The sequence below is a fragment of the Abramis brama genome (assembly GCF_963993115.1).
Source record: "Abramis brama genome assembly, chromosome: 23".
Lineage (NCBI taxonomy): Eukaryota > Metazoa > Chordata > Actinopteri > Cypriniformes > Leuciscidae > Abramis > Abramis brama.
The window spans coordinates 7,862,518-7,889,690 of NC_139985.1; the positions used below are offsets into that span (position 1 = coordinate 7,862,518).

The 27,173-nt window shown below is 36.9% G+C and overlaps 1 protein-coding gene across 1 annotated transcript in view; it reads left to right on the plus strand.

Moving 5' to 3' along the window:
* pcdh17 (protocadherin 17) overlaps window positions 1–27,173 on the plus strand; it is a 71,653-nt gene that overhangs the window by 28,029 nt on the left and 16,451 nt on the right. Inside the window, exons 3-4 of the mRNA XM_084101807.1 lie at window positions 2,715–2,773; window positions 2,902–3,074. Of these exons, the coding sequence (XP_083957933.1) occupies window positions 2,715–2,773; window positions 2,902–3,074 (232 nt within the window). The remainder of the gene's footprint in view (window positions 1–2,714; window positions 2,774–2,901; window positions 3,075–27,173) is intronic.

The following is a 27,173-nucleotide window of genomic DNA, read 5'->3' on the forward strand; positions in this document are numbered from 1 at the left end:
AGCCAGGACCTGAAGTTGTAAAAATCACTATGTGCTAATTGGCAGGTGAATGTGTGATCTGTACTACTGTAATGTACTTTATATTAGCTTTTAGTTGTTGATACAAAGCGTTTATTTATAGCGGCTCACAGCAACACTGTTGGAACGAACAGGCGACGTTGGCTGCCAGCCTGCAAGATCGTGTTTAGTTTTTTTCATGATTGTGGATATTTTCTGATGAAGTTTTTGCGAAAGACACATGGTAATGGAAGAAAATTTAAATAAGCAGGCCGCATGGAGCCGTGCATGACCCAGAGCTGCCATGGCCAACGGACACAGCTTGCGCAATCTCAGGAAAAGCCTCATGAATCTCGACTGAGACCGGCACTATCCTCTTCGTTCTCTCGCTCAGAGATTTTCTCCAGGGGCAGTTTGCACACAGGCAGGATGTTGTAAAACACTTCCTCTGAAAGTGCTCTTATCAACCTTTTAAAACGCAGACGTGTGTAGGTCGTATTGCTGTGATTCCTGTCGCTGCCAAGGGCACACTGGCGCTGCTATCAAAATGAGCCATCATCCTCCGTTTTGGCACCCCTGCGAATATTTAATTAATAGATAGTGCCTTTTTAACTTATCTTTTGCAATTGCTGATTTATGTATTCTGGGAAAATGGCTGTAGAGCTATTTGAATGCACTGAATTCACTCTTCTTTTACCTTGAAATAGCACAGCTATGCATCAACGCTGTGCAAAAGGTTGGTTTGTCCCCTGACCCCTGAAAAGGTGCTTTTTTTTCCTCGGGAAATAAAGTTAAAAAAGTTGAAATGAACCAAAGTTCGCTTAGAATTTTCAAAAGGCAATTACAACTTTAGCTGTAAAGCATTCCAATCGCTGATTTAGCCTTTGGTTCGGCTTGTGCATCTGCGCTTTTTATCTATGGCTGGAGTTGAAAGACGCGCTCCGTTCTGCGATAGAGAGTCTCAACAAAGCTCCATAAAGGTCACGAGGGTACAGAGAGGCCTACGTGACCTTTCACACAATCCCATAATCCCCTCCTGCTGTGGCTTTACCGTCTCGTTTCATCGTTTTAGCCGTCACTGACATTGCGTACCATTCAAATATCTCCTTTTGAAGTCCAACAGTGCGTTGAAGAAAAATATTATATCTCTCTCCAGCAAATAGAAATTGTATTATGGCGTAAGGTTTCAGAAGCGAAAAAAGAAAATTGAAAAGATAAACATTGCTATCGCACTTTGATTACATAGCAGGTTGTTGATTACATACAGATCTGTTTGCTTGGATCTTTTCCTGGTCGCATCTTTCAAATGTCTTTGAAATCAACAGGTGCGATTACAGTTTTATACACCAAGTACATGTGGTAATGTCAGGTATAAAAGCGTATATTAGTAATAAAGAATGTTCCAGCACTGCATTACTGTACCATCAAGATGTCTGAGAGGTTTTATGATGGTGAAGAGAGAGAGAGAGAGAGAGAGAGAGAGGGAGAGAGAGAGGGAGAGAGAGAGGGAGAGAGAGAGGGAGGGAGGGAGGGGGGGGGGGGGGGGGGGGGGGGATTGGGTGGGTGGGAGGGAGAGGAGAAATAAGGCAGTGCATTAGTCTCTCTCAGTCTCGTGTTTAGCCATGTCAATATTGTCTGGACCACAGCTGAGTCCAGATTCTCTTCCGTTCCACTCCGTATTGACTCTGAGTTACTGTGCAAACACGTTGTGGCAACATTGATGTAACATTGAGTTGAGTAATTGAAACCTATAGAAGAGAGATCAGAGAGGGATTGTTTTTTTATAACTCTGTAAAGAATGACAAACTGGTGAAGTTTACTCAATAAAGCGCTTCTTATTATTACTCAGCTTTGTCTTTGTGTGGCAGAACTGATTGGTAGACTTTGGGACGTTCTCCTTTTTCACATAATGATGATATATATCCAAAATGTTCTCATCTGAAGTAAGAGTAAGCATGAGTAAGTATGAATCTCCAGAAAGCTGTACACAAAAAAGTATAATAAATTATATATATATTATATATATTTGGGGATTTGGATATTTGGATTAAATATGACCCACGCATGTTTATTGACATTCACACATAAATAATAAAATAAAAAAAAATAAAAAATACAAGTAGTAAATGAAGTATTAGCAAAGCATTAATACACAGAAGATCAAAAGTAAAACATGATGCAATAAAATAAACTCTCAGCAAGACATTAATAAGCATTAAGATGCTGGCAGATCAAATCACATCACTGCAATCCTGTTTACTTCTTTATTTTATACTTAGTCACTCTGTAAAGTAAATACAATTAGCTTCTATTAAGAACAGTAGTTGTGAATGGAAGTTCTCAGATGAATAAAGAAGGTTATGCATGTGTGGGTGAGTGCGCAGAGCCTTTAACAACCCATCCTCTCATTTTCTCATCCCAACAAACTCCCTCCTCTTCATTCCATTTTCTGTCTTGCTCTTCCACTCTTATTTGTATCTAACAGGTCATTAAGTTCACAAATGTGCAATTGAGTGTTTTGGATGTTTAATTAGCATGTTTCCTTGACTAATTAAAATGCACAAATCTAAGGATTAAAGCCCCCCTCTTTTTCTGCTTCTCTCCCACCCCATTTTATGAATAATTAATCAATCTCTTTCACCAGGAGATTCAGTTGCACACCAGGACACATTTCAGTGTCGTGCAAGACGTAAACTCTTTTCCTTTTTCCTTCACAGACAGACAATTTTCCTGCTGAGCCCAATTACATGGGTAACAGGCAGCAGTTTGTTCAAAGGTAAGGCCTGTTTAACAGTTTTCTCAGCTTTATTTGTCTTGAACTCCTCTGCACATGAATGTTCTTTAGTTTAGAACTAAAAACCCATGCCCGTTTGATCATTCCCGTCTTGTTTTTTCGACTTGTAGCAGCTCCACGTTCAAAGATCCAGAGCGAGCCAGTCTCAGAGACAGCGGGCATGGGGACAGCGACCAAGCGGACAGCGATCAGGACACTAATAAAGGCTCCTGCTGTGACATGTCTGCTAAGGAAGCGCTCAAGATGAAGGCCACTGGCCTCAAGCCTCAACCACTTGAGCAGGGTGAGTCCTTCAACATCAGGAACTTAATTTAGAACCAAAGATTGAGTTGTTTAGAGTCTGTCTCTCTTCTTGTGCTCATTCTTATAGTGTTTCTTTTTGAAATTCGCTCAAATTCCTTAGGACGTTCCTTATATTCCTTGTGTGTTTGTTGTCTTCACCTGGCACGTTCCACAGATGCAGTACACTTTTGTCCCATGGTTTTATAGGAACTATTAGATACAATGCTGTACGTTCCACCTTGGAGGCCTTCTTGATTGTTTCTAACAATTAATATCATATATAACATATACAGTAAATCGTAATTTTAACAATCTGTTGAATTGATATCAGCCATAACGATTAATTCATTCATTCATTCATTCATTTTTCTTATTTGTGGAAAGTGTCATCTTTCTCTTTGCTGTTTTCCTCTGCATGTCCCTTTCTCAATCGAAATGAAAGCTTTCAGTCAGAGGTCTCAAACGGTTATTCGTTTCCTGACCTCACCGCAGTTGAATCTTCATGCTGTCTCGCTCTCATTTTCGTAACAGGTCATCTCTCGCTCCCACTCTTTCGCTCTCTTTTGCTTTTCAAACTATCTTCCATCCTATAGACTCCCTATTTTCCTTGTCCTCTTTCCTCCATCTTTCAATTTCTCTCTCTCTCTCTCTCTCTCTCTCTCTCTCTCTCTCTCTCTCTCTCTCTCTCTCTCTCTCTCTCTCTCTCTCTCTCTCTCTCTCTCGTATTCCAGCCACGTTCTCAGTTTATCAAAGCAGGCAGGTCCATTATGATTTTATAAGCCAAACCACTCTAGCCATTCCATTTAGTGAGTGCTGGTTAGGCGCTGGTAGGCGCTTCCTTAAAATTTTGATAATGGAACATGGAAAATGACTTATCATCCAGTAGGCCATGTCACATTCTCAACCTGATTAAATATGAATAATTATTCCGGCTCTCTCTTGGTAGGACAAATTACTTGTGACATGTTAGAACAATAACTTCAGATAAGAAAGCAGTCCCATACTCCCTTTCCATTGCACTCGTTTGCGAAAGAAGCATGTAAAGATGGTTTTATTCATCTATACCCAGGTCTGTTGGGCCATGTTGAAGACTATTACACTGGGGCCGTATTCCACAAAAGACAATCTGAGGAGAAAAAAAAAAAAAACATGAGCGAAAGAAAGAGAATAAATGGGCCACAGAAAGCAATACATCAAATATAATGGCACAATTAATCAATAGAACAGAGGGGAATCTGCCGCTATCTGAGCCGAGGCAGCGGACGAGTACGCCAAGCCTGTCTGCCTTGATTTGGCTTGTGTGTGTATGTGTGTTTTCATTTGGATTCAGGAATAGACTGAATGCACTGGCAAGAGAAATTGGCCAATTAAAGAGGCCCATATGTTTCATATTTTGAGAATGTTGTTATTTAATGGTGCATGGGAAAGGGTTGGAGAATGGCTGAAATTAGCTAGTTTAACAGTGTGACTCACTTACACATACAAAAAGACAAAAGCCGCAGCCACAATAGTCACATGTCCAACAAGCTTTATAGTTACCTAAGCCAAGAACAATGAAAACCTGACAGTCAAAAGTGACAGTCTGCATGTGTTTTATCCTTATTTGTAGTTGTTGTCGACTCTTTCTGCATGTTACAATGTTACGGCAATAACTGATGACAAGTGAAAGTCTGAGTGAGTCAATCATTCACTTAACCAATTTGTTAAAAAACGTTGGTTTATTCAGACACAAGACAACTGACTATCTTCTATAAGTAAATCGCTGAATTGTTTACTCAACTAAAAACAATCTGCTTAAAAACTATGATTCATTCCGGAATTAAACGACTGACTGTCTAGTGAATCATTTACTCAAACCGAATCATTTCGCTCACAAACACTGATTCATTCAGGAACGAAGCGGCTGACTTTCTAGTGAATCATTTACTCAAACCAAATCGATTCATTAAAAAATTATGATTCATTCAGGAACAAAATACTAGTGCTTTGATCAGAGACAGAGAAAAACCTGGAAAGAAAAACATATTCCTCAATATTTTCATTGTGTTTATTGAACTCTTATATAAAAGTGGTGTCAAGTGGTGTTTTTTCTGCGTGGAAAGATGTACAGTAGGCTATAGACAATGAAACATAGACACTGAGCAGCATTAGTATGAAATCACAATCAAACTGTTACTCACTGCTTTGTGTTTGCGTCAAGTTAAATATGTTGTCTACTCGGATTAGTTTTATAGTGTATTTAGTTATCCTCTCAAACAGGTCACGTTTGATGACCAAACTCACTTTACTTCCTTTCCTCACTCTGTTCTGTTTTATTGAGTATTGAAATCAATAATTAAGCTACAAGACAGTTAATTGGGAACGGCTGTCTGTTTTGTCAATATATCTCCAGATATGTCCAGAGGGCTGGGTGTATCTTCTCTCAGACAGGCACACTTTAAACTCTCTCTCTCTCACAGAAATGACACATGACAGTCTAGAGAAAGCCCAGGCTAGCCTAGAGATCCCCTGTGTCCTCTTGTAAGCATTATCACATCCAACATTAGACCGTCTCCACTACCACCAGCTTCTAAATCTGTGTTAAAAGCCTCTGAAATGGATATTTTACAGTTGCTGTATGCTATAACAACATTGCTGTGTAGTAAACATTATGTCTCACTGCATATGCAGCGTATTATAGTGGTGTCTTTAACAGTGGAGTATTATAGCTGTTTATGGCAGCAGTTTATGGTCAGTGGATATCAATATGTGTGTGCGCACACGAAGAGCCGCTTGGGTTTGATGCATTATTTAGGAAATGGGAACTTCTCTTTTTCTGCCTGCTTTTCCCTACTTTATCACCCTCTCTTATCTCTCAATCATTGGTTTTGACTCATATTACACTATATATAATATTTATAATTATCATTAAATTATTTAAGTGTCCATTATTACAGTTCTTTGTTTTAAAACTTAAAAACAATCAATACTGTGGGTGAAAAAGACTTACCAAGTATAGCTTCCTATTCCTTTAATGAGACACTTGAGCTTGTTTGTCTTTCACAAGTTTTGACAGTTCATTGTGCAATTCTAATTGACGTTGTGAAGAATAGATAGAAGTATGGGTGAGACAAGTAGCAAACTATCTTCTGCTCAAATCAACCTCTGTGCAATGCCTTTTTGTTTTCATTTACTCACCCTCAAGTGGTTCCAAACCTGTACACATTTTTTTGTTCTGCTGAACACAAATTAATATATTTTGAAGAATGTTTTTAACCATACAGTTTAACTGTTTGTTTACAAACCATTGAATAACCAAACCATTGACTTCCATAGTATGTAAAAATAATAATAATACTATGAAAGTCAGCGGTGCCCCACAACTTTTTGGTTGCAAACATTCTTCAAAATATCTTCCTTTGTGTTCAGCAGAACAAATAAATGTATACAGGTTTGGAACAACTTGTGTGTGAGTAAATGATGACAGAATTTCCATTTTTGGGTGAACTATCCCTTTAAGAGCTAATGGCTATTATATATCCTTTCTTTAAAAGGATCCACCCATCCATTATTTGGCTTCATAGTCTTTAATCAAAATCATTATTGCTTTTTGTTCTGTGCAATTATGGTATTGAATGCCCACTTTTCAGTCAATTCCTGATTAAAAAAAGTCCCATCCTGCATGTTTTTTTTTTCTCATTAAATGTGAAATACGTCACATTACAGAAGTAAAATGCTATTTGATGTTGACTTTAAGTACCCCCTCGGGTACGTTGTGAATTCCATTTCTAGATGCGTTTCTAGATACACATACATGCTTGGAATATTAACTAGCTGCTGTACCAACAACTGTTATTGCTGATGGCAAATTGTGTATTCATAAGGGCAAAATTAAATATAGATGCGAATGAAAAAGGAAACAGAACAAGATCTTAATCGCTGGACGTCTTTCTTATTATTGCATGCATACACATGCGTGTTTTCACTTCCTTTCAGACATGCACCCTAGCTACTTTTCAGGGTTGTGAGAATGTAATGCCCGTATAAGTGTGTGTGTGTGTGTATGTACGTGTGTGTTTGCGATTTTTCATAGGTAATATTTCAGTGGAGCAGAGAGAGACCCAGTCTGTTCACACAGATACAAACAAGAGAGGGTAGTAGAAGACAATACTCATTTTCCTCTCTCTCTCTATCTCTCTCGCTCTTTCTCTCTCTTTCGCCATCTACTCTAATTATGTTCACCCTCTAGCGCAAACACATTCATAGAAATCATAACAGGGAAGACATACGCATTGTGAATAGAACTGCAGTCCCGCATGGATCTAGTGTCATGTTTTGATCCCTGTAGAGAAGAGTTAGTTTTATCTGCCATGTTCCTCTCGCTCTCTCGTTCTCTCTGCTCTTAATTGGATCAGAACCAAGTTGTTCTTAGAACAAACACAAGCTCTGTTCCAAAACCTAGTGAGCTGCCTATACAGTACATAGACAGTGTTTTAAGGCATCATGCTCCCAATGGGAATGCTGTTCTAAAAACATGGGTTGCAATTTGAGATGTTGTTTTGGCCCAAATTTAAGTATCCTTTGCAGATAAGGCAATCCCAGAATGCATGATGATAATTAATTTTTTATGTGATTTATAAACTCTTTTACTCAATATTGGCGTGATGTGCTATAAAATTATTATTTTTTTTTTTTTTTTATGCACTCTTTTTCTTTCTGTTTCTGTATGTTTTCTTTCACTCCCCTCTTTTCCTTCCTCCATTATGTCGCCCGGCACGTGTGCAGTCGTGAAATTGATTAATTAGGCTCTCTAAATTGGGAGCTGTGTATTAATTTAGCAGAAAAGTATTTTTCGTATTAATTGGTGATTAATTGATGTAAAGTTTTGCCTGCAGCATAGGCTAATCCTGGAATGTGTTCATCAGCGGCCATCACACGGTCCGATACACACGTATACGAGTAACGAACACCGGACCATTATACGCAAGTGCCGAGATGTGTACCTTGCGATAATGTGTGCGTGTGTGAAAAGGTCCCATTAGATTGCTGTGTAAGTGTTCTAGATGACCTCTCTTAATTGTGTTTGATTGGAGCGCGATAATCAAATTGTCTCACCTCTTTTCCACTGTAATGCTTCAGATTATTCGTCTGAAGGAACAAAACGGGAGAGAAGGATGGAGAAACTGAAATAGAAAAAGAAATTATTTAAATAATTGAACCAGTGTCTTCCAGTCTGCTAGCTGGTTGGCTTGGGTTAGGGTTATTTTAGCATAGTATTAGTTTCTAGAAATATTTTAAATTAGTTTATATATTGTGGCGGAGCTGAAATGACAAAGAGCAAATTAAATCAATGTCATCCGCTGCCAAATGGGGAAAAAGGAAATGAGGTAATCATATAAAAGGAGGAATTTAAACTAAAGGTTTAATGAGAAAGTGCTGCGCATCAACATTGGGGTGAGTAAATTATCAGCAAAAATTTTGGAAGTGAATCCTTTAATCATTTAACCCCTGCTATAACTACACCATTATGGTGGCAAAAGGAACATACTGCTAGTATTTCATTCATACACGCACATATATTATATAAACACAAACTTTCATGTCAGATGTGATAAATCGCGATTAATCGATTTGAGAGTACTCTTAAAAGCGTGAAATGGGTTTCTGTTTTCTTCTGCATTTGACGTCACAGCACAGAATCATCATGATAATGAAGGATTAGAAGTGTTTTCTTTTGGCCAATCAGCATCTTCGTGATATCACTAGTTGTGTTCGAGCTGAAGCGGTGCTGCGCAGATTGATCGGTGTATAACATCAGAGTCCCGAGAGCGATTAGAGAGTAGGCGGCTTTTTAATCGCTCTCGTGATACTTTGATGTCACACACCGATCGATCTGCGCAGCGACGCTTCAAGTCAAACACACCTATTTTTGTAAGGCTTCAGAGTGATTAGTCATATGGCATTGGTTCAAAATAAAAACGTTAGCAAGCCAAGCACCTGCCATTAAGATGAATGAGAATGGTAACGGATAGATTTCTCCAGACACAAACCCAGCCACCCATTTTCCACTCTTTTTTTTTTTTTTTTGGCATTGTAATCAAGATCTCTTTTACCCACTTTATCTATTGGAACAAAGCGCTGTGATGCTTGGTCACACACACATTATAGTTTTGAGACTACCTGAGAGTGACGGCTGATTGATTCTCTCTGGCCACCGCAGTGCTTTGAATTGAATAGTCAGGTGGAGGCAGAGCTCTGGGAAACAACAGACGCTCCAACAAGAATCCAAAATGCGTCAGAAAACCACACAGGCGAAAGGTCTGATCAGACATATTGATTGAGATCCTGATTCTACAAGCCTTGTTTAACTTTCCTGCCAGAAACAAGATTCATTCATCAATACATTATTCATTCAGCAGGGCCTTCGTTAATGAAACAGGTGCTCGAAAACGCATGTGTTTAAAGACAACGTCAATCGGCATTCATAAAGCATGTAACTTGGAATAGTTCACTCAAATATCAAATCATTGTAAAATATATAATAACTGAAAATTGCATTGACATCAAACCTGATGTGCCTAATGTTTTAATATGAGTGAAGAAATTCAGTGGACATAATGTTATCCATTGGGATCTGGTTGAATCAGACTCATTAAGCTATGATATTATTAATTTACATTATTTTTCCCTGCCTACGCAGGTTGTGTATGCATTAGCAGAAAAGAGTTTTTCAAAAGCAGAGAAGGTTATTACATTTTCCTACAGAATATGCACTGATGATTCGTGCACATTAAGATCAAGGACGTTTATTGCGAATATAATGTCACATTGTCTTTAAGACCAGTGCATTAGTTTCTCGCACGTGTTTTATACGTGGCATCAAACGCTTCAACAGAAAGCACAGAAAAATGGGTACGCCAAGTTCGTGTGGTGTGCGATAAAGGGGCTGAGATGATATTTTCTTCAGTTAGGAAATAAATCAAGAAATGAGTAGCACTCTGAAAACGTACCTAAAGGGATTGATATATTTTTGTGTGCACATCCCTCTTTGTGATCCTTAAACACATCCACTTCAAAAGAGCAAAATCAGTTAATTAATGACATTCTTACAGATGCCCTTTTCCCACTTGTTGCCTAGGTAACCTCCTCATCCTGGCACTCAGGCATTATTTGAATCCATATTGACAGATTTGAATGTTTTTTTGCTCCTTTTTCCACCAAAAAAAGGTCATTTCCCATCATTCATTTTTTATGCCCATATAATGTAGATGTTTTTAGACGATGATGCCGTGTTTGAAATGGCTCCACACTTCTCCAGGGCTATTCATACACACTCTCAATGGAATACATAAGTACTCTTGGCTTTCTTCTTGTCAATTCTTTTCAGGACTCTTCATTCACCTCTTTTCCTTAAGTTCCACATCTGTTTTATTCTTTCTTTTCTGCCAAGAAAAGCGGGTCTGTGTAATACAGATAAAGAATGGTGTGTGTAAATGACTGCCACAAGACATCAGGCTGTTTTTTAAGACGGTAGAGCTGCAGTACACACACACACACACACACACACACACACTGTTTGTGGTGATTCAAATGTCTACTCACGAAAGGATTGGCTTGTGGAGAAAATGTGCAACTTTTAAAAGTTGTATTAATACTACAGTTGCTAACCTTCACTCACTACTTTTAATTCTAAAATTAAAATAAAATAAGAAAACAGATTGAAAAAGGCTGTCATACAAAAAATATATATATATATAAACACATGCAAAAACAAGAGAGAACCAACAACATATTAATAACTGATTATGTTTTAGTCAATGTTCAATGTATATTTTTACATTGTAAAATAAAAACTGTATTAATTTTGTCAGATGTTTTGTTTCATTTGTGAGAAAACGCTTCCACGCCATTGGTGGAAAGTTTCGGCATTCCGTGTTTTCACTGTTATATGGTAGGGGGCGCTATGACACATCTTCTGAAAGAGTACTGAATCACCTGATCAAAACACATGCGAAGAAGAAGCAGAAACAAGCGATCTTGTGTGTAATCATATGCATATGTGAAATAATGCGATCATGATCATGGAAAGAGTTAAAAATAAAAAATATTTTCCTCATATTTTGATGCTACAATCGATCTTGTAGGGTCATTAAAAAACATTATTTTTGTCCACTACTGTATATTAGATTTATTTCAATTAGCCAAAACACTTTTAGTTTCAGTTAGCTAAAACAACATTGACCATAAGTGCCCTTAAAATCACTAATATATTGATATCAGATAATATTTTGGTTGATAATGTTGCTCAAGCTTCAACCCTATAACCTTAAAATTGATCCACATCCTACTTTGTGAAATCACTGTAAATGTTCATGGATCCTTTCCTTTCTGTAAAGCAGTTCTGTATGAATTTCACTCTTGCACAACTCCATAATCTCCAAAATTTATCTGACTGAAGTTTATATTGCAGAAACTCTGGAAGCAGGGCTATATTTGAGTTTCACAGGAATAGACTCAGCTCTGTCATCAATGCTTTCGTGAGTCGACTGTCAGTAAGAGTAATCACTGTCATTGTCTCGCTTTAAAGGGACTCAAATATGCATTAATATCACATAAATCTTACAGTTTTAGACGTCAGTTTATTTTTCATGTTTGACAAGTTTCGTATCTTTTTTTCTTTTTTTTAGGTAGAGCTGTCACAACACATCTGATTTAGCCATATAAGCTCTCGAATTTGTTCTCAATCAATTCCGACAACAACAGACGTGTCGCAATAATGTAATTGATTTGTAGTCGAGAGAAAAACGTAGACAAATTAAAGGGTCAGCAAATCTCTTCTGATTTATTTGGTAATTTTTTTGATACCTCTCAGCAGTGGTGCGGCGATTCATCAGTCAAAATCGCTGAATAGTTAATCACTTTCTTTGCTGTATTTTTTAAAACTTGTAAATGAACTTTGTGCAAATGAGATTTTGATCAGAAAATACATCAAAACAGATCATCTGTTTTCAAGAGTCATGTTTCCAGAAACGTGTGGGCGAGAGATATGGGTTAAAATACGTCTCGCAGGTACGCGAGCACCAGAACGGCCGTATAGCAGATATATGGCCTGTGACTGCGTGAGCATGAAAGCAGTTGACCTGCCGGGTCCCGTGGGGAACAGCGGCTTTTCCCTCATAACGATTACAAATCGCCAGCAATGCAATTACCAGGGGCTAAGCAATGACTCTGGCGACTTAAACAATTGTAGCAGGTTTCAGACAGCATTGTTCAATGGCAGAATAAAGCTGGAGATTTGTTACTCTCTCAATAAGACACCATATTCATTCACTTCTACAGAGCTTCTGGGGCCACTGAATGCTGTTTTCAGGGGCCATCAAAGTAATGTTCATGCCATTAAGAGACTTATCCAAACATTTAGCATACTGGATGCTATGCTTTCCAATGGAGATATATGTCTGCATTACACTGAAAGAAAAAGAAAAAAAGAAAAAAAAAATCTGGTAATTGGTAATTTTATGCCAGGACGTTCTTCGTTATGTTTACAAATCATTTTCCTTTAACTCTAAAACACAAAACAATGCAATGCGTAATTCAAAATGCATTGTGGGTAACCTTTATTTCTATAGCAGTTTATACAATACAGATTGTTTCAAAGCAGCTTCATACACAGAAAATTAACCGAATCAATGATGCAAACTTCATCAAATATAAGAAAAAAACATTAATCTAACTTAATCTCTAACAAGACAAGTCTTCAAGTCTTCTAACAAGTCTATTCAAAGTTGATTCAATTCAGTTCTGCAAAATATGTCAGTTACGAAACAAATTTGATTACGCTAGAAAGCAGCTCTACAGAAGACAATAGTGTTATCATCCAGCTCAGTTATGTTCACGTTTTGTTGTCGTATGATAGTGTTAGTAGTAAATATAAATATATATAAATATCGATAATATTGCTGAATATATTTCACTTTCATGGACTTTTAGTTTTATCGCCTGTTTCCTGTTTCCTATGTTCTAGTTTTCCCGTCAGTCATCTGTTGCCTTGGATATTGCAGCTGATCATTATTGATTACCTTAGACCTGGGTTAAACGTGACAAATATTAAGTTTTCTTCTTTTTTTTTTTCAGAATATATTAGGCCTTATTTTTAAAGACTTTTCTTATATTGCATTACAAAATGTCCTGCGCTTAAGTGACGTCCTCGTTTGTTTGAAATACTCACATTAACGTTGTATTGTCGTTAAGAACAACAGCTGGTACGGCTAGCCTCGGCGGAGAACTCTAATTAACGTGTTTGTACGCATAGGATCTAAACAGGTACCATATGGGAGATTGTTGGTTCATATTTCTATATCACATCTGTCTGGTAAATGTGATTAATTGATGTTTAATGGCTTGCATCTCAATTCTATTGATCAAAAATGATGTCTCAGGAATGTTTCAATTCAGTGGTGTCAATAGAATCGAGTAAAGAAGTGAAAGGAGCTTAATTTCCGTAAACTCTGGAAGTGTAAAACTCTTGTGTCAGATGGCAGCCTTTTGTTGATGTTTCAGATAATTATTTCATCACCCCGAAATCGATGTGTTTTTTTTTCGTCCTCATTAATAGTCCCTCTCCTGCAACAGCCTTTGTTCTCTAACTGAATAAGCACGACCCAATTGATGCATGTGCATGTCAGAAGAAACATTTGGAGAGGGAAATTAGAAGCCTGAGCAATCTGGAGTAGCGTGGGTCTTATCATTCATGTATCACTCTTGTTGTTGTTGTTGCTTTGTGTCCTCACCTCACTCGTTCACACTCCCCGGGCTCAAACGCACACACTTAAAGCAATTTAGTCCACTAAGCTAGCGCAATCCTACGGAAAGGCTGCAAATCTTTTTTAAGGGCAATATCAGGAGCTTAGGATTTTGTTTCCTTTATTATAGGAGATTTAAGGGATTAGCTTTCACTCTTAATACACAAAGTTTCATTTTGTTCCATTGTGAGTGTATTTGTGTGGTAACAGAAGCATTGCAGACATGAGGTTAAGAAAATATGTCTTGTGTCCACCATCCTATGTTGACTGATGACTACTTTTGTCTCATGACTCACGAGTATGAGAGCATCAAGATCCTTTAACCCAACAAAACCTCATAGTTCCTTGTGAATGAAGTACCGCATGCAGTTTGGAGCGTCTCTGCTTGTTTGCAATGCAAGGGTAAATAAAGAACTGGTCTTTGAATCAGTACAGTGTTTTTATTACTCAAGAAACTCTCTATTAAGGCTATATATATTAAGGTCGTATAGTCGTATTCAAGCTGTCTTAAATAGCACAGTTCATCTTTTAGATTTTGCAGCCAAATGACTGAGCGCTCACATAGCTACAAGGAACTTTATAATCTGTAAGTTGATGAAAACGTAATGCGTTGCACTTACTGCCTCAGATGCTGTCGTCCTAATGACAGACAAAACACGGATGTCCGAAGTTCAGTGTTTAATTATTTTAAAGAAATACATTTTTTTTTTTATTTCCTGAAAAGTAGTGGTTTTGGACATACAAGGTTTCCGCCTGACAGCGACGATGTTTAATATGATATTTGCACATTTGTAAAGCAAATTATTAACATGAACAAAACTTTGCTGAAAAACCTGATATGTCTACTACATGTCTTCTGTCTACATTCAGATACTCATATGTATGTTGGAAATATTTAAATATTATGTTTAATAGTATGTTGAATTAATATTTCATTGATTTAAATTACAAGCAATCAGAATTTCATCTTACTTTTTGGCCATATAAATATCAGCAATTGCGCTGAATTGGAAAAAGAATGCATATTTTTTTGCTCAGTTTGGGCTTCTGAATAAAATTTGTGGGGGGTTTTTTCCTCCTGAGTTCCTTATTCTCACTATATCTTATGAGCGGTAAAATATATCAAGTATGTTACTCAAAAAAAAAAAAAAAAACACAGGCAAACTTTTTTTTCCCAGATTTTTACTTATTGATTTAAGTTTTGTCTAAAGGATCAATAAACTGTTTTATTACTAAAAAGAAAAATAAATAATAATAATAATAATAATAGATAGATAGATAGATAGATAGATAGATAGATAGATAGATAGATAGATAGATAGATAGATAGATAGATAGATAGATAGATAGATAGATAGATAGATAGATAGATAGATAAACAATAACCCTTTATTTATGCATTATGCAAAAAGGGGAAAAATCTATTAATAATTACTATTAATACATTGCCTTGTTCATTTAGTAAAAGAAAACTAATTGGTAGAAAACATTGATTACTTTAACTAGATATAGTTCTTACATTATTATTTTTTTCTATTTCTATGCCCAGCCCTTGTGTCTGTATGTGCATATACCCACATACCTCTGTTTCATGTAATTAAGCTGGAACCTCATTAGCCCCGGGTATCGCGGTTATGATATTTGAGAGTCATAACGACACTGTGTCCTCTGCCTTCTAAGGGAGCAAACCATAAATCTGTGACATTAGCCCGCCGCCCCTGTCGCCGTGGTGACTAATTATGCTCTGTTTGTATAAGTAATGGCTTATTCTTCACGGTACAGGGTGATCATGATTAAGAAGGGACCCGCCGGAGCCGTAGACTCATTTTCCTTTGCTCTCATTGGCCGCTCGCTCATCATCTCCCTCTCCCCTTAAATGAAAACTCATTATTTGACGTGTGCTAAATGCTATACGGAGTGTTTCTCCCACTAGCCCGTACTGCAATGAAGAAATTAGGAGATATTAATCCATAAAAGGCTAATTTATACCTCGCAAGCGACGTGGACAAGGGCTCGTTTCAAAGAGGAACTTTAGTGGTGGTAATTGGAGGCTAGTCGCAGTGCGACTCGCACGCTTGTCCTTTATGATCTTTTGCATCTGACCTTATCATTTGTTCAAACGCTTTGACATAAAGGTTGGAAAAAATGTTTTTCGGCAAAAATAGGCAGCCTTTAAAATTGATAAAAGGTATAAGCCTGGGTAACAATGCTGTTTCTTTAATTTTCTTAGACCACAATCCTATATTACTGTCTATGGAAAAATGCTTTATGAAAGCAATCAAATTTGAGTACAGACAGCATTTAAACTGGGCTCAATGGCTGTAAACCATTACATCCAATATCCCAAGAATCAGCAGTAGATTAATATACTTTAACAGTGCTTGAGAGATCTTCACATATGAGTTCATAAAACAAGCCTGACAGCTCCAGATGTAGGCTGCAGTATTAATGCAAACATCAGCCTCTTTGTTTTCTGTCATACGTGACCCGTGGTAATTTTTTGTAGTTTACACAGTTACGGACAGATGGAAATGCCCAAACCGTGTCTGATGATGTATGTTATAAGCCCCATTGTTTTTTTTTGTGTTATTTTTTTTTTTTTTTTTTTTGGTCTTTCTCACTAAACAGTCAGGTTGTACATTATGTAGTGTCTGCCATTTTCTGTTTATGTCACTGCAATTTCTATCAAACATTTGCTCAGGGTCACTGACTGGTTTACATTTATTGCATTTTCATGTGGCCTTTTGTGTGTGTAGGTCAAAAACAAATGTAATTTCCTGTTGCAAACAGAATTAAGAGATTAGACATAATCATCACAATAGGTGAGATTTATAATGGTGTCACCAGCCAAGTGTCAAGTACATCACTTTCAATTTCAATTTTCCCCATTTACTTTCTTAAAGGGATAGTTCACATTTAAAAGATTCTGTTGTCATTTGTTCCCCATTATGTCATTTGACCTCTTTCTTCTTTGAAACACAAAATAATGTGTTTTATAAAATGTCACACAATGAAAATCAAGGGGGTCCAATGTTGTTCGAACCCCGATGACTTTCAGAATATCTCCTTGTGTGTCATACAGGTTTGGAACAACATGAGGGTGAGTAAATTATAAATAAGTAAGTACTTATTATAGAGTTACAGTTAGGGTTAGGGTTTGGTTTAGGGTTAATTACTTGTAATTATGCATCATTTACTGTTATTATGTATTAACGTGTAACTACGTCACCTAAAAATAATATGTTATAGGATGATCTCTTTAATACACATTCAATGGTGTTATAGTGCACAATTTATCAGTGCACATTATTCCTGTTCACAATCCAATCAATTGCCGATGGGAAAAATATCAATGTGCAACATCCATTTCAGTCTGAAGAATGTCACTTTAGGGAAGTAAATGTTATATATAAGCAGTTTAGCCTATTAGCCTGATCTATTTTTGGGATTCAGAGTAGCTGTAGATCATTTTCTTCACATTTTCTCCATCCCTCTTCCATTAATGTTTCTTAAACTGATTATTAACTTTGATAAGCACACATATGTTGGATTAATTAATGAGTCTAGTCCCTGGGCGATTCGGCTCACGTTTTAGTTCTAACCTTTTACTTTAAGGCATTGTTGGGTGTATAATTACGCTTGGCTTAATTAGTGAGTTATTAAGACCTGTGATGAGATATGACAGGATCTAATGGGCTTAAGAAAAAAACTGTCTGAAAGGAAGATTATAAAGGTTGCGTTGAAACTTATTGAACTGCACTGCAGTTCGTACAAACAACTTGATTAAGTTGAAATTGCCTCTTAAATGGTATTAAATGGCAACACGCTAGTAGCTAGTAGCTTGGACTGTGCCATCTGTTTTCACAGACAGAGCTTAAGCGTACTCTCAATGCCTGGGAAAACTCCCCATTTGAGGAGGAGAAACTGATTGGACCTATCAAAAAATAATCGGGCCTTATTGTTTGTTTCCTGAGGTTTTTATGGGCTTTTGCAAAGACACAAATTTGGAGACCTTGGTTCAAGTGTCCAATCATCTATACAGCCACCCTTCCTCATCAAGTCTATCAAAATCACAATCTCAATTTTTCTGTCCTTTCTCTCTCTCTCTCCATCCGTCTCTCTGCTGTAATGAATTATCCATTATTTCCCTTTTATCCACGCTGGCTTCTTCTGCGATAAACAGCTTGTGCCAAATGTGACCGCATGCTCGCAGTGATTCGCAAGAACCTTGTTCTCTGCGACGTCCTCCATCTGGAACCAGTCTTACTCATATATATATATATATATATATATATATATAATCCGTTCCATGTCTTTGTCAGATTGGGAGCAGGTTAGAAATAATTCATGGTCATGTCCACTTTCCTCAGGCACGGCTCCATTTCAGATTGCAATGTCTTACCGGCGAACCAGGGAATGTTTTATGAATCATTAAGAACTGTAGAACATTTATGCTAATGACTTTGAACTAATTTTAACTATTTCCTCAAGGCAATCGTAACCACTTTAAGGTCTGTTAGGAGTAAAGCTGAACATCAGATATTTAGTAATAGTTCAACTGTAAAAGAAAATGATATCATTTACTCACTCTCATGACCTGTATGACTGTCGTTATTCCTATGAGCATAGGAGGAAACATTTCTGGCCACTTTTTTCCTTGCAGTTTTAATGAATTGAAGATTTTAAGCTAAAGAAAATGAATACCATAAAAGTATTATTAAAGTCTCAATAGTTTTGTGTGAGGAAAGATTCATTGATTTACTCATGAACTCGAGCACTGGTTCATGAACAAATAATACAGACAAGTTTTGTGAATCTGATCAACTGATTCATTGGAAACTGATTCACTGAATAATTTGTTCATGAAGCAGGCAACTCTCATGAACACGCTCGGAGAGAGGTGCATATCAAGGTTTTTAGTGAATAATGACTTCAGTTTTTACTCAGAGCTGTATGACTTGGAATCACATTGACTATGATATTCTCATGTTGCTTTTGTGTCCTTTTTGAAGCTTAAAAGCTTGATTTTTCTTTTTTTCTTTTTTGTTAAAGAAATGCATAGTTTCTTGGATCCACATATGGTACAGGTGAGTGATGACAGAGTGGTGACAGAATGTTCATGTTTGGCTCAACTGTGAGGCTACCAAAGTAGAGTCCCAAAACAGCTTAGTTACACATACTGTTTGTGCTTAAAAATCAGACAGGATTAGTTCACTTCAGAATTAATTTCCTGATAATTCACTCACCCCCACGCATTCCAAGATGATCATTTCTTTCTTTCTTCAGTCGAAAAGAAATGAAGGTTTTTGAGGAAAACATTCCAGGATTTTTCTCCAGACTTCAATGGGGTACAACGATTTGAAGGTCCAAACTGCAGTTTCAGTGCATCTTTCAAAGGGCTCTACATGATCCCAGCCGAGGAATAATGGTCTTATCTAGAGAAACGATCGGTCATTTTCTAAAACAAATACAAATATATATATACTTTTTAACCACAAATGCTCATCTTGCACAAGCTCTGCGATGTGTCCCGCATCACGTTGAAGGGTTGCGCGTGTTCCAGTTCAAAAAGGTAGGGTAGGGCGAAAAACATCTCGTTTTCTCCTCCAACTTCAAAATCGTCTGACATCATTGGTTTACTTTTTTTTTTTTTTTTTTTTTTTTGTGAACTAATCCTTTAAGATTTCCTGCTCTCTGCCAATTAAAGGGGAAACTGTTGCCAATAAGCTTTTTGTTGGCCATTGTTTTGCCATAACTGGAAGTTTAACGTGACCCTGGTCTCATATAGGAGGCATGTAGTGAGTGATTAGTTTGAGGAATCGCACTGCGATGGAGTGTGTTGTGTGGTAAGACAGGCCAGGGCAGAGGAACGAGGCAGCCTTCGGGCCTACAGATGGCCTCCTGACCCGTCTTTGGCACATTACTCCACTTTAGCATGTATATTATGTGTACATGCTTGAATGAATCTGCACCTCTGCGTTAGTTTAAACTTGCGTGTTTCCGCCTCTCAAACTCTGTGGGGGAAACATGTTGTCCAGCATCGCGATAGCAATGATGCCCCAGGAGGAGATTATGATGATGCATCCGCACTTTCTGGCTCTCTGCCTCTCCTTCCCATCTGTGCTCTGTCTTCAGCGAGCGTTTCGGGTGCGCTCGTGTAGTAGTGGCATTTTTAGAAGGAAGTGCAAAAGAAAACATAATGTGTTCCAGAAAAAAAAAAAAAATCCTTGTATTAGTCAACATATTAGTATTAATGGAATAGTTCAGAAAGACAGGAACGACATGAGGATGAGCAAATGCTGACAGAATTTTTATTTTTGGGTGAACTATTCTACAAGGAACTAGACCAAAAACTAGTAGATTTGCATAATTAAACACAGTCATCTTGCATATTTATTGTTATATAAAATGCGGTGCTCAACACTCTTGCTCTTGTCTGCCTATTCTGTTCTATAAATGATGACTTCCTGTTCTGACAGCTTTGGAAGATTCTAGAGGTTCTGCTCTTTAAGTGACATCTCCTATCCTTCATCTTCAAGCTGTGTTTAAGCGAGCCTAGGGATTTGAGAGAGATGCTCATGAAAACAGTTTGTACTTGTTGGGCTTATGTATAGGTTTTTTTCCCCAATGGGAAATATTTTGTCTCAGTTTAGTGGGTATAAAATGCTCAAAACCATTTTTTTTCTGCCTTTACCTGCTCTTTTTCATTTATTAGTTATTTTGGTAACACTTTATTTTGATGGTGCATATTGAGGCTCTCCGGCTGCTTTCAGAAAACAACATGGGTTTGTTGAGATAAGAAAAGGAAAAAGCAAAAATAGTGTAAAATAAAAAGCAGGTCAGAGCCATGGCTGGCTCTTAGGATTTTGTCACAATGCTCCACAGTGATGTGAGTCACTGTTGTTATCGTCAACTAAAACTAAGACCATTACAAATAATTCTGTTAATTGAAATACAATATAAATATGTATAGGCCTGGTTTCACAGACATGGCTTAGGCTAAGCCAGGACTAGGTCTTTGTTAAATTAAGACATGTAGCTTTTATAAACGTGCGACAAAACAATAGCACTGACAAATTGTAAGATACAGTATGTCAGTGCAAGTTCCTTTCAGTTAAAACAGCTCAAACATGCATTAGACTCAAGCCTTGTCTGTGAAAAAAACAAGAAAAAACTTACGTTTTTTTTTGTACGTTTTAAAAAAACGTAAAAATGTTGCTTATTTTATTTCCGTTTATATTTTGAAGTTGAAGTACAAAAATTACTTCAACTGAAAAAATATACAATTTAAAGCTACTTAGAAATATAAAAAATCAAAACCTAATAAAAATGACAAAAGCACATAACAAAATTACTAACATTAAAATGAAGCTAATGAATAAATACTACAATACTAAAATAACACTAATGTGAGTTTGAACTAAAATTAAAAGAATAAATACTACAATACTACAATAAATACTACAATACTTGATCCAGTTCCCCTACTTCTCACCATCATTTCCTACTGTATATAAATAAAAATCATAAAAAGACCAGATGATACTAAAAATTGTGTACATGCTCTGTATTGCATAGATGCACTTTTATGTGTGGGCGACCAGGGTTCGAGTCTGACTCAGGGTCATATCCCCATCCCACTCCGTCCGTCTGTATCGTTTCCTGTTTCCTGGAGGATAGACAGAGATGAACAGGCTGAGTGAGAAAGGGGAGTCGTGCTGTCTCCCCTCAGGAGGTGAGCTTAAGTACAGTTCTGTTGTTTCCTGAGGGCTATAAGCCACCTACAGTTCAAATAATAATCAAAAGACAAGCTGTTGAGTCACTGAGTCTGTGTGCTTTATGGTAATTCGATGGATCATTTCAGTTTATTACAGTTTACGTATGTGAAGATTTGGCTTACAAGCAGGGTTTGAAGCTTCTACATCAGTGTTATTCACCTATCAATTCCCTCTGATTGTAGGGTAAAGTTATGGATAGGTTAGGGATAGGGATAGAACTACATTTTTGGACAGGAATGTTGTTCCAGGATCAACAAAATATCTTGACCCAGGAACGCGTCTTACTTGGCAAAATCATGGTGAACGACCTAAAGTCCATAAGACATTAAAATGGGGTCACTTACACAGTTCCATTTTATATTTAATTATATATTTATTATAAAATGTTATATTTATATTGTAATATATTTTTTATGAAATGTATATTGATACAAAAATTAATTTAATAAATAAATAAATGTATACATTTAAAAATATGCTTATTTTATATAATAATATACTGTATAATCATTCAAAATAATTTTTAGATAATAATTTTACTCGCCGCTGAATATCAGTTTCACTTGAAAATGTCACATTACGGACTTAAAATGGGTTTCCAGTTTTTTAATTAAGCATTATTGACTTCTTTTCTCACCCATGATCATAATTACTATCTGACATTTCTCCATTATTCTCATTATTTTTTGTCTTTAGCAGAGAGTGACAGTTACTCAAACATGCAAGCTGCAGCACAGGCCTTTCTGATTATACAAGATGTATAGCGTCTAGTATTTGAATCTGTGTGTGATCATTTGTGTGAATGTTGGGAGTGTTTTCCCTCGATAACCTCAGCTTGTTGCATTTTTTCTGTTGTTTTTTTCTTTTCTCCTGCTGAATTAAGATAAGAGCGGTTTGTTAATTAAACTGTCACATGGCAGCACCTTGAGGAATCGCAGTGAAAGAGACGCTTTAATTGGGAAGCTATTGTCTCAATACAGACACTCATCTTATCCAGTGACTATCATAACCGAGGACAGGGGGGAAGTATCACATAATACAACACGAAGTCAAGGAGCGAAGGGATGCTGTTCCTGATATATGTTGTGTTCAATTGTGTTACCTTGTCAACATGTGCTTTTTTTTTTTTCACCAATCTTTCTCTCCTTCTTTTTTAGAAACGAAGTGTTCCTGTTATTATTGCTTCTAAACGAAACTCGTCGTGTACTTTTGTCAATAAAACTAAGAAAATACCAGTCTTAAAAATTCACATTTAATTCACTTGTCATTTCTTTGTAATTATTCACGAGTTCACATGTACATGAAATCCGATGTAGTAATTTATGTGTATTTGGCGTGCTGTCCGGGATAGGGCTGCGAGCACGGAATTTGGCCCGAACCCAGAGTACTCCCCGCTTTTGACTGGGATAGAAAACCAGCCAAGAGTGAGGTGATGGGGTGGTGGAGGGATGCTGTGAAACTGTCATGGGACAGAGGTGAGGGAAGGCTGTATTTTTGTGCTGATTGGTTGATTACCTGAAAGTGTTACCAATTTTTTTTTTTTTTAACTGTTTGAATAAAAACAACAACAAAAAAACAACAAAAAACATAATGGCTTTCAAATTTGGTTAATCCAATCAGAGTTTAAATTTGGAACTTTCCATTTTACAAGTCCAAATATAATATGTGTTGCCTAGCTACAACAGCAGTGTTTTCTCCCGAACGCGAGAAGGTGCTCCTCCGAACTTTGTTACATAAAACTTCATTTTGTGAATTTCTGAGTGAAAATTGTTTCAAAGTAAATCCTACATCATTTTTTTTAAGTGTTTTTTTAACTTCTAAAAATGATAGCTTAATTTGTGCAAATGTGTTTTTTTATAGTGGATAAACAAAAAGATTGTGAAAAAATCCCATAGTCGTACATTTGAAAGGAGAAAAAGGTATCAAATTAAAGTTGCAAATGTTTTACAAGAACTTTCTTTTTACATTAAAATCTTGTTTATTACATTGTGTTACTTGTTTCATTGTAATTATTTGAAATTTTCTACCAGTTTCTAGTATCACGTACCAGTTTCAATTTTATTTCAGTAAAGAGACTCTTGTACACTTCCAGCAGTAAGCATCCATGATAAACCACCTTGAACCCCTAGCAACCACTGAGAACACCCTAGCAACCACATGGTGAATCGCCCCAGTCATGTAGAGTCCTAGAGGCCATTAGTTATCATATTTCAGCACCAGAGTATTACATAGATGTTGGGATGGGCTCATGTGGTAGTGAATTTTGCACCAATAAGCACCTTTAATTTTTTCATAAAATGTACTTCTCGCTTTTCTTTTTTATTCTTTTTTATTTGCATCTGAGGAGTGTTCTCAGGGGATCAATGCTATTAGGTGATGAACTTCCTTGGCCAGGGCTTAAACTGTAAATACCATCAGCAATTAACACTGATCAGAGAGAGAGAGAGAGAGAGAGAGAGAGAGAGAAATTTAGCATCAGAGTCCTGCATGGAGGATCAATTATTGAGATTCTCTATCTCTGAAATTTACATCCCCTGGTGCTCATTATATTTGTGGCTATATTGGGTTGTGTTTATGAATGTGTTTCGTAATGCGGTTGTTTTGGAGCTATAGATCCACAGTCACATGAAGGCTTGTTCCTCTAGTGTGACAAATTTGTCCGGCCATCTGGGCTGAAGGTGTTCAAAATCCGCCTTGATTAAAAAGTGCAAATCTGGAGATCACAGGCCCGCTGATCTTCCCTTCCCGATCCCACAAAAGACCCCTTCAATAATCTCATCTGGAGATTATGATGATGCTTCTTTAGATGAGGGTGTTTTTAAAGAGGGAGGGAACGAGACACGGAGAAAACACTGCTGTTGTAGCTAGGCAACACATATTATATTTGGACTTGTAAAATGGAAGTTCCAAATTTAAACTCTGATTGGATTAACCAAATTTGAAAGCCATTATGTTTTCTGTTGTTTTGTTGTTGTTTTTTTTCAAACAGTGCAAAAAATAATTGGTAACACTTTACAATAATGTTCATTAGTTAACATGAACTAAGAATGAACAATCCTTCTTCAGCATTTATTAATATTAGTTAGTGAATATTAATTTCAACATTTAACAAAGATTACTGTAACACATGTATTGCTCATTGTTAGTTAATTCATGTTAGTTAATGAATTAACAACTGATGTTAACTAATTAACCTTATTGTAAAGTGTTACCAAATCACTTTCGTACAATTTTTTTAAGTTCAGATGTACACTTCTTAATCAAGGTGGAAATCTTACACATTATTAGATAAGAACAACTGTAGATAAGACGTGTTTACTTCAAATTTGTGTTTTATTTATATAAAAATATATATATACATTGATCATCTATTACCATATTGCTGATGCCAGTTACCGTGTTTTACCAGTACCTTCCTGGGTAAATACAAAATCAAGTGTAACCAAATACGTGGTAAAATCCCAGTAACATGGGCCACTTGTGGCGTTCCGCTTTATTGACCAACTGTGTTTATGAAATCACGTGTTCCGTAACCTGGTTTCCACCAGTTAAAGCAGAATGAAACAAACATTCAGTTCATGCTTCGTTATCACCGCTGCCAATTACGGCCCTGTCTCGGAAAATCGTTTTTGCACAGATCGTGAGCTGCCTATCTGAGTATTTGCCTCCGAGCTTTGGTTTCCCACCAGCCGTTCACAATGGCCTCACCCCATCGCCTCTCGTAGGCACGTCTGCATGCAGCTGCTACATCAACATGACAAGTGTTTCTAGAACATTCTTCATTGTTCACTGACCAGTAATCGAAGTGCAATGGCCGCCGTCGGGGGATATTTTCTGCTGTTGGGCTCTGAAGAGCGAGCACCTGGGCCTGCACTGAGAGAAGAGAGATAGTCATGCTCAGACACACCGCCTCATTGTGATTTCACCTCAGGCATCGTCACTCTGAAAGAACTTGTGGCCAGCTTCAAATCAGTTGCGTTTTGCTCGTTCATTTGAATTCACTGTAAACCTCACACTCCAGTGGTGGAGAGGGACACATTCTTTTAAATTAGCTTCTGCTCAGTAAGTGCAAACACATTTATGACCTCTCTCAAACTGTGACCAAGATTAGTTTTATTGCTTAAAGGAGAAAGTGAGACCAATTACTCACTGTTTTTCGTTTGGTTGTATTCTAGCCCAGTCTTAAAACACTCAGTATTCCTCGATTCCTAACATTAGCATTTTTTGTCATCATTTACTCACCCTCATGTTGCTCCAAACTGGAATGATTTTCTTTTCTGAAAGATATTTTTATGTTTTTTTGTCCATACACTGAAAGTCATTGGGCTCTGGTGTTGTTCTGGACCCCACTGACTTTCATTTTATGGGCAAAAACTATTTGAACTTTCTTCAAAATAAATCTTCTTTTGTGTTTAGGTTTTGATCATTTTCACAAAAGTTTCATGGCCCCAGAATATTTTGTTGTATAAATATCTGAATGTGCAATATATCAAAAGAAAGAACAGAGCCTCTGCTTAAAAAAAAAAAAACAGTTTTATTCTAGCTTCACACATTTGCCCTTTTTTATCAACACTTGAATGATAAAAAGTGTCATTAAAAAAGCAACATTTTGAGCAAAAGCTGAGAAAATCGCATTTGTGAGTAGATTGAGTCCATAAACACCCCCAAAGCTTCACAGTTCTATAGCTCGTCCTGGGTCGACGTTTCATTCAGTAACAGGCAGTTTTGATTTATATGCTGTTTAATGTTGATGATCGCATTATTTTACATATGCATCTGCTTACATATGCTATCACTTGTTTCTGCTTCTTCTTTTGAGTAAAGTAGTTCTTCTTTAAAGTGTTTTTTAAGAAACTCAGCTCTGCTATACTCTTGATTCCAGAGAAAACACGAGGACATTCATAAATCTAATCTGTAATTCAGAACAGAGAAGCCCGTGGAGCATATCTAATCCCAGCGAACCGGTTTTACTATGACCACAGTCTGTCATCAGCTGTGAACGTGCTTTCAAGAGCTTTTCACTTCCTCTCCTGTTACTACAGCAACTGTGTTTTTAGATAAAAATTAGTGGCTCCAGTAATGTGTTGTTTGGATGTCAGTGTTAGATGTACATGTATTATGAGGTTGTTTACAAGCCAGGTGTTTTGATGAAATCTCAGATCTGTGTTTTAACATTGTTGAGCGTATATAATCCTTTTCTTATCCTGTGTGAACCCGCTAATCTTTGACCTTAATCTTAAAATGACACAGATTTGTATTATTTTTTTCTCTTCCACCCCTTTAACACTGAGGAAAAAGAAAAAGGAAAATCATCCGTTGATATCCTTTTATTTTCCTGGAGAGGAGTCAATAAAAAGTAATTTGAGTTTATAATGCTTAAAATTGTATTCTTCATAAACGGCATTATAAATTACCAACCTGCAAATGTGGAAAAATAAATAAATTAGCAGCTAAAAACAGCTGAAATCTGATATTGAAGTGAGACCTCCAAATGGGTGTCCCTTAACAACATAAAGGCTAAGCATCTCTTATTGCATTTCA